The sequence below is a fragment of the Dioscorea cayenensis genome, chromosome 2 (genome assembly GCF_009730915.1).
Source record: "Dioscorea cayenensis subsp. rotundata cultivar TDr96_F1 chromosome 2, TDr96_F1_v2_PseudoChromosome.rev07_lg8_w22 25.fasta, whole genome shotgun sequence".
Lineage (NCBI taxonomy): Eukaryota > Viridiplantae > Streptophyta > Magnoliopsida > Dioscoreales > Dioscoreaceae > Dioscorea > Dioscorea cayenensis.
Window position 1 is genome coordinate 20290045 of NC_052472.1, and position 8175 is coordinate 20298219.

The 8175-nt window shown below is 33.5% G+C and overlaps 1 protein-coding gene across 1 annotated transcript; it reads left to right on the forward strand.

Moving 5' to 3' along the window:
• Positions 1-4243: 4243 nt before the first annotated feature.
• Positions 4244-5248, forward strand: LOC120274266 (cis-zeatin O-glucosyltransferase 2-like). Its single transcript, XM_039280950.1, has one exon. It carries the CDS (start codon positions 4244-4246, stop codon positions 5246-5248), a length of 1005 nt encoding a protein of 334 aa, XP_039136884.1.
• The last annotated feature ends 2927 nt before the right edge of the window (positions 5249-8175 follow it).

Consider the following 8175-nt stretch of genomic DNA (forward strand, 5'->3'; position numbering starts at 1 on the left):
TATATATATAAACATTCATATTTGCAAATTAACTCGTATAGAAACTCTTCATATATGCCTGTAAACGTATAAAAGTTTGTATTTGCATATATATAACCATATATAACATTATATAAGGGCATATATATATATATATACTTCTATAAAATATATATTTTGTATAAACCCATGGTAAATTTACAAACAAATGAGAAAATTAATTTTGGTGCTTGTCTCCACATAAAAAATTATTTTCGCACAATTTCTCTTATAGAATAGTTTATTTTTTATTCCCTAATTCGAAAGTTGAGAATTCAAATTCATTCAGTTGCTTTATTGCTTTTGAACATCTCTCCTTAAAAAAAATGCATATATCATTTCTAAAGGAGCATGTTTGCTTATTTGATTGTTGGTGTATTTAAATATAATTTTTATCTAAGATATGCACACATGCACGCCTATATAGGTATATACATTTATAAAGATGTACATGTATATATATTTTTAATAATATGTGTATGAAAATATGCACTTTTTATAAGCTCATATATGCTTAGTATATTTCATAACAGTATTCTTTGTTGTCTCTTTATGATAAACATATTATTTTGTAAGTTCATTATTATGGATGTTACCTACAAAAGATCGAACTAATGATGTATACAATATTTAAATTATTGATATAGATGCTACATAGTTCGTTCTTCTCCTTCAATGACTATGAGTGGAATAGGATCATCAATTAACAAAAGAACCACTCTAAGATAATCATCTCGTATCTCCTGGCTATTGAGAATGAATTAAATTAAATAATTCTGTTCCTCAATCTTTGAAACTTGCTCCCTGCAAAACCAAGGTCAAAAAGATCAAAAAAGTTGATCAATCACAACAATTGACGAATGATTCCTGTAAAAGTTATATCTTATAGAGTTATATACGAACAGATACACTTTTGCAAAGGTATATATATATATATAGGTACATGAAAATATTAACTTTTTATTCATGCAAATATGATTTCTGTAAGACTGCAAATGTAAATAACAATTATAGGGTTGCACATGCAAATATTAACGTGAAGGGAGTGCATGGATAGATACGCCATTATAAAGTTGGAGTATAAAAGCAAATATGGACTTTCATATCAGTATATATATACTGTTGAGTTTCATCCCATTTGGGCTAGAAGAAATAAGATTGGGCCTTTAGCCTAACCCCTTAATGAGAAAAAAGAAAACTACATTAATAGTAGAAGCACTTGAGGGCACAATGGTAATCTTGCCATTGGATTAAAGTCCAAGTGAGAGAGTGAGAGGGGGTCAGAACATTAGGGTGAAAGAAAAGGAGTAAGAAGTCAAGAAGAAGAGGAAGAAGAAAAATGGGGTTAGGGCTTAAGCAAGCAGGACGATCGGACGCCAAATCGGTGCCAGATCTTGCCCAAATCTCAGGTAGAGAATCCTTGCGGGTGGCTCTCCTAACCTACTTGGTTTAATCTTCTCTTAATCTCTTTTTTATGTTTTTATTGTGTAGATCCATCCTAGTGATGATGTTTGTATTGTTAAGAGTGAGTTTTAACTTGTTATACTTTCATTGTTGTAATCCTCTAGTTATATCTAGAGAGAACACCTTTTTGTATTCCATTATTGATGTAGTGAAGCATTTGTAAGTGGCTTTAATTAGGAGTCTCGTGGGTTTTCTCTCAATTTTGCTAGGGTACCATAAACAGTAATCCACAAAATTTTTTCATTGCCAGACAAGTGCAAGTAACCCCAACATATACATATATATTTTTCTTTTTTGAAAATACATACATAAATTTTTACGGGGTGTCTATCCAAATTTAAGTGTTTACATGGATGCACAAGTAAATTTAAACTTTATAGGGTTTTTACACAAATATAAGCTTTCCCTAAGAGCATATAAATGGATTCTAGAATATTTATATATATATATATATATATTCGAACTTAACTGGAAGTGACAGCCCAGTCAAAGAATTAAAAGTATAGTGCAAAAGTAAGAGACCTAAAAATTAATTTTCACAATTACAACATTTTCAATTGCATTGAACAGATGATTGTGACATTTACCTATCATCTTTCTACATAAATATACCATCAAAATTATTGGAAAGGCCTTAAAAATTTCTCCGAGTTTCACTTATTTACAGTGTCCCACCAAATTTGGGTATTTAAAATTTTTTTTTCTAATAATGTACTTTTCTATTTTTTATCATAAAGATATTTGACGTTGATGAAAATATATCTCAATTTTTTTAAGCGGAAATAAATAATATTAAACAGAATGGTCAATATATTAAAACGAAAAAAATATTATATATTTAGTTAAAAGTTATATAGGTACATGAAAACATGCAATGTTAAATAAAAAATTATATATTTTAAGTGATAAATATATGTTGTAAGATAGAATAAACTGATGGAGTGAGCTGCATTAACTGAAAAGTAAGCTGTTAGAAAAAAAGGGGATTTTTTGACAAATTCAAATATCAGAGCGTTTATTTGGGATGTTTTAAAACTTTCAAAAATTTATAATTTATTCTCTTAAAAATATTTTCTATTTGTACCTTTAAAAATTTTAAAATACATTTAAAAAGTTACACAATATATATATATATATATTCAATTTTTTTAAAAAAATTATCTAGTAGTTGTAAACTATCCCACATGTTAACTTATATATATTTTTGTTCAACATGAACAAACCACTCCAAACAAACCTCAATCATCGAAAAAATTGTTGAGTTGTTTTTATATTGAAGTTAATGGTAATACTATTGTAATAATAATTTTTATAGGTCTCTTCACAATAATTCATAATATTATAATACTTACACCTATATATTTATTTTGATTTAATAATTCCTTAATATATATCACCATCACCATACACCTCATAATAGAAAAAATAATAATAATAATAATATATATATATATATATAGCCTGTCCGTCCACTTGCTCTCAACCAACAATTCCCAACATACCATATAATCATATACAGAATACAAAATTGGAAAAGCTTGAAACATCAGCACGGCAAAGTTGAATTCAACACTCCACTCTAAGCGTTCTTGCTTTCCCAAGCCAATCCAGTCAACCATGTCTTTCCTCTATCCCAAGTGAAGGGAGGCAAGGGCCGGGCCGGGCCGGGCCAGGTCAGAAGAAAATCACCGGGTGAGCCGATCGACCCGGCGGCCTTGCCGGCAACTTGTAAAGTGCAGACCCCGATAAAGGTTGGGATGACCCTAATCCGTGACCGGGCAAATTAGTATATACCCACTTTGTTATTGATTAATTTGAAAAAAAATTAAAAAAAAATTCAGTTTAATAACAAATTAATATTTCCACTTTGGTTTTTTCCGATTGGTATATACCACGCTTCATTCCGTTATTTTGAATTTAAATGTTATTTTATTTACTATTAATTGTTATTTTTAATTTACATAAATAATTAAAAATTTATTAAAATTTCAATATGAAGAAGTAAATATAGAAAACCTAAAAGCTAATAACATAACTAGTACAACAATCAATTCTTCAGTTCAATGTAAAAGAATTATATGAGTTTTAATATCTCTCACACTCAGTAAGATGTCTGTTTAACTTAATTCAGTGGTTATTGTTTAAATAATTTTGAATTATTTTGAGCTCTTTTGAATTATTCTGATTCATAAAGAATTATTTTTAAAATTTTTATTTTTTTAATAATAATGTGATCAGTCGGATCGGGCCTTCCCCTGCCGGGTCGGGCAGCTAAGGGCCCGGTTAACCTCCCCTTACAATCTTTATATAATGAGACCAAAAGGAAGACGACTCTGTGTTCCTCCACTCAAAACATCATCATCATCACAAGCAATGGAATTCCCAAACCGGGATAACAAAATCCCAATTCTAGTGGTTCCATTCCCAGCACAAGGCCACCTCAACCAGCTCCTCCACTTCTCCCTCCTTCTATCATCCCATGGACTCCCCGTCCACTTCGCCGCCTCCTCCATCCACAACCACCAAGCTCGCCACCGTCTCCTAGGCTGGACCTCTGCATCAATCCACAACATCACCTTCCATGATATCCCCATCCCTTCTCTTCCTCCATCAACCCCCAACCCCAACTCCACTCACAGCTTTCCCTTCCCACTTAGTCCCTATTTGGGAGTTCGTCATCCACCACCTCCGTTCTCCAATCTCCTCTCTCCTCCACTCCCTCTCTTCCTCTTCTCCTCTCATCCTCATCCACGACCCTCTCATGTCCTTCGTCATTGATGACGCCGCTTCCATCCCCTCCATCCATACCTTCAAGTTCCAGTGCGTTCCTGCCAACTTTATACTCTCCTATCTCTATGAAAGCACCACCAAACCATGGTCGGATAACAACATCCTCTTCTCTCCCTTACCCGACACCGTCCCTGAAGAGGTCAGTACCTTCTCTAAGAAACATTACTATGATACCCCATGCGAAGGGATGCTCTTCAACACGTCACTTGCCATTGAAGAACTTTTCATTGATCTTCTTGCCAAACAAGGTGACTTTGTTGGTAAGAAGATTTTTGCAGTAGGACCTGTGAGTCCACTTACTACTGTAACTGATTATAAATCTGGACCTCGTCATCCATGTCTTGAATGGTTGGACAAGCAACCCCCCAAGTCAGTTGTGTATGTAGCCTTTGGAAGCTCAACAACAATTCCAATTGAGCAGATAGAGCAGATAGCATTAGGATTGGAGAAAAGCAAGCAGAAGTTTATATGGGTTGTAAGGGATGCTGATAGAGGGGATGTAAGTAAGGAAGTGGAGCTTGAGATGACGAAGAGCTTGCTGTTGGACTTTGAGAAGAGAGTTGAAGGGATGGGAATGGTGGTGAGAGGATGGGCACCACAACTGCATATATTAGCCCATGGTTCAACAGCTGCTTTCATGAGTCACTGTGGATGGAACTCATGCATGGAAGGGATGAGCATGGGAGTTGTCATGCTGACGTGGCCCATTCATTCGGACCAACCAAAGAATGCACTGCTGATAACTGAGTATTTGAAAGTGGGAGTGATGGTGAGGGAATGGGAGAAAAGAGATGAGGTTTTGAAGTGGGAGAAGGTGGATGAGGCCATCAGGAAGGTGATGGTGGATGAGGAGGGTTTGGAGATAAGGAGAAGGGCAAAGGAGTTGGGAGAGAAAATAAGGAATGGTATTAAAGAAGGAGGGTCATCTTATGAACAACTTTTGGCTTTTATTAATTATATTAGTAGTTTTAAGTAGTGATTATACTGTTATTTATATAATCACTAAAATTATGTAATATGTTCGTGTTCAAATTTTTGTGAAGAATAATTGATGCTTGGTTTGTATCATCCCAATCATGTTGAGTTCTGAGAAAGATGAGCACATGAAATTATTAATTAGAATTTTATGAAATATATATATATATATATATATATATAGCTTATATGGTTTGATCAATGCAAGATTGGGAGTAAGGTAAAAGTGTTAAATAAATTGGGAAGGACCATATATATAACCATTGAAAAATCATAACATACTTAGCCCATCCTATTAATCAAATGGTAGAACCCCTATATCATAGTGTCCTATTTTCATTCACTACTGTTCATTTTCCTCATCAATAGCCATTAGTAATTTCAAAGATATCTGCCCACAATTATAACGGAGAGTACTAGCTACATGATTTGGCAATTGGACAAAAACAATTATTGGTCTAAGTATGTTATAGGGGTTAAGTATCACAAACATACTCTGCCCACAATCATAACATACTTAGCCCATCCTATTAATCAAATTGTAGAGCACTAAATATCACACTCATAAATTTTAAGTTTAGTCTAATGAGTCATGAAACTGATTTTAAAATAAGAGTTTTTCATTTGTTAACAAGCATGAATTAATGTATAATTTAACCACATTAGAGTCCTTATTTTCAATTTTTATTACCATATGTATATATATTGTTAATCAAACATAAATGTATATATTAAGGATCATTATACGAATGCTGTTAAAAATCAGTCATTAATACATTAGGCATATATAACACATGAACAATTATTGGTCTCATTAATATTAAACAAATCAAATCATTGACCAAATTATAAGTAATGATGATGCATTAACTACTACAAATTTCTTGAATCCCTTGAGATTGGAATGAAAATTATTAACCAATGAACCACTTGTTCGTTTATAAGTGATCCTTAGAAACAGGACACCATCACAAACGCACAGTGTGCCCATCTCCTGAATGAATTAAATTAAATGATTCCATTTCTGAATCTTTCAAACTTGCTCACTACAGAGCCAAGGTCAAAAAGATAAAAAAAATTAGTCATTCACAACAATTTTTTTATTTTTTTATTTGGCTAATAGGTGACAAGTGCCCCCATTTAAGAGATTGCCAAAATGATAAATAGCTACGGAGGTGTACCAGTTACGGTAACTTACAAACTTTTTTAAAAAATTTTTTGTCCTGCAACTTTGGAGGGGTGAAACCACTGTTTCTCCCACAGAGAACCCGTACCCAAACAGTGAACAATATAGAAACAGTACTTGACCCAAGTGTATATTGAATGAACAATACAGGGACAACACTGTCTGGGAAAAGATTCGAACTCTTGCCCTACCCCTTGCACTCTTGTGTCATACAATTGGGTTGTCCAATGGTTCAAAACAATTGATGAAGAATTCCTACGAAAAAGTTATATCTTATAGAGTTATATATATGCATAGATACACTTTTTGCAAAGGCATATATATTTATATTCATGAAAATTTGAACTTTTATCCATCCAAACCTGATTTCTATAAGGTTGCAAATGTAAATATTAACGTGAAGGGAGTGCATGGATTAATGAAACAAACATTATAAAGTTGGAACATAAATATTAATTATTACGGAGGTATAAAAACAAATATGATGGGTAAATTTTTTGAAAGGGTACCAAACTAGTCTTTTCGCATTTTGGGGTCCAACCTTCAATTTGAATCAAAATAGTTACCTAACTTCAATTTTATTTTATCAGATGGTTACGCAAGAGATTCCTGCCATTTTTTATGATGTAAATGTTAGAAATTCTCTATTAGGACATACATGATACACTGTCCATCCAGTTGGCAATTCCATCTCATTTGTTGATAAAGAATTTGCAACATCAGATCATCAAAAATAGACCGGATTCCCTCGGGTGACTACCCAGTGAAATAAATTTAAAGATGAGTAGTCATTTTGATTTAAATTGAAGTTTGGACCCAAAAATGAAAAAGAATGCCCTATAAAAAAAATTTACCCCAAATATGAACTTTTTTATGAGTATATATATTTATATATTTGAAATACATATATTTTTTTATGCTGATGCCTATCCAAATTTAAGTGCTTACATGGATGCACATTTTCAATTTAAGTTCTTAAAGGTATAGTGGAATAGTAAGAGGCCTAAAAATTAATTTTCACAATTACAACATTTTCAATTGCAGAGGATAAATATAATGGGTGCTGAATTACTTTTGTCAAATTTCACTTTAAGCATTGAACCATGATTGCAGTCACCCAACTTCAATTTCATTTCTCCGAGAGGGTATTGAGAGCTTTTTGATAGGATTTTGCCGACGTCGGTGCTGGAAATGTTATGTCAGCGTTAGTTCGTTGAATTAGCATGCTTATATGTCTGTGCCACATCAACATTAACTGCCATGTGGGCCACTCCCATGCCATGTCAGAAGTCATGTAAGCCCTTTAAAAATCTCTATCATCCCCACCATCTTCCCCTTTTTCTCCCTTTTTTTCCCCTTTCTTCTCCACTCGAGTGAAACCACCGTGCCGCTCAGCTGGTAGCCGGTTCATCAATCCATTATCTTATGAGGTTGGAGACATCGTCTTCCTTTTCGAACCAACATTTGTAGCTCGGCAGTTAGAGAATCTCATGTAACTGCCGATGAATGACAAAGAACTCGGAAAAGCACTTGGTGCAGCATGGAAGTTGACTGGGCGATAAGAACACCATCAGAGGAACCACCAAGTTATTGTAAGTTGGCTTGTTAATTGAATTGCAGATTGACTTTAGCGTTATAGTTTAATTTTTAAACCACATTTTGGATAGATGAGATGTTCCTCAATTGCAGCAATGCCTTACACTTCCCAATTTTTTGGTGTAAAAATTTATTCTAGTTTGAAT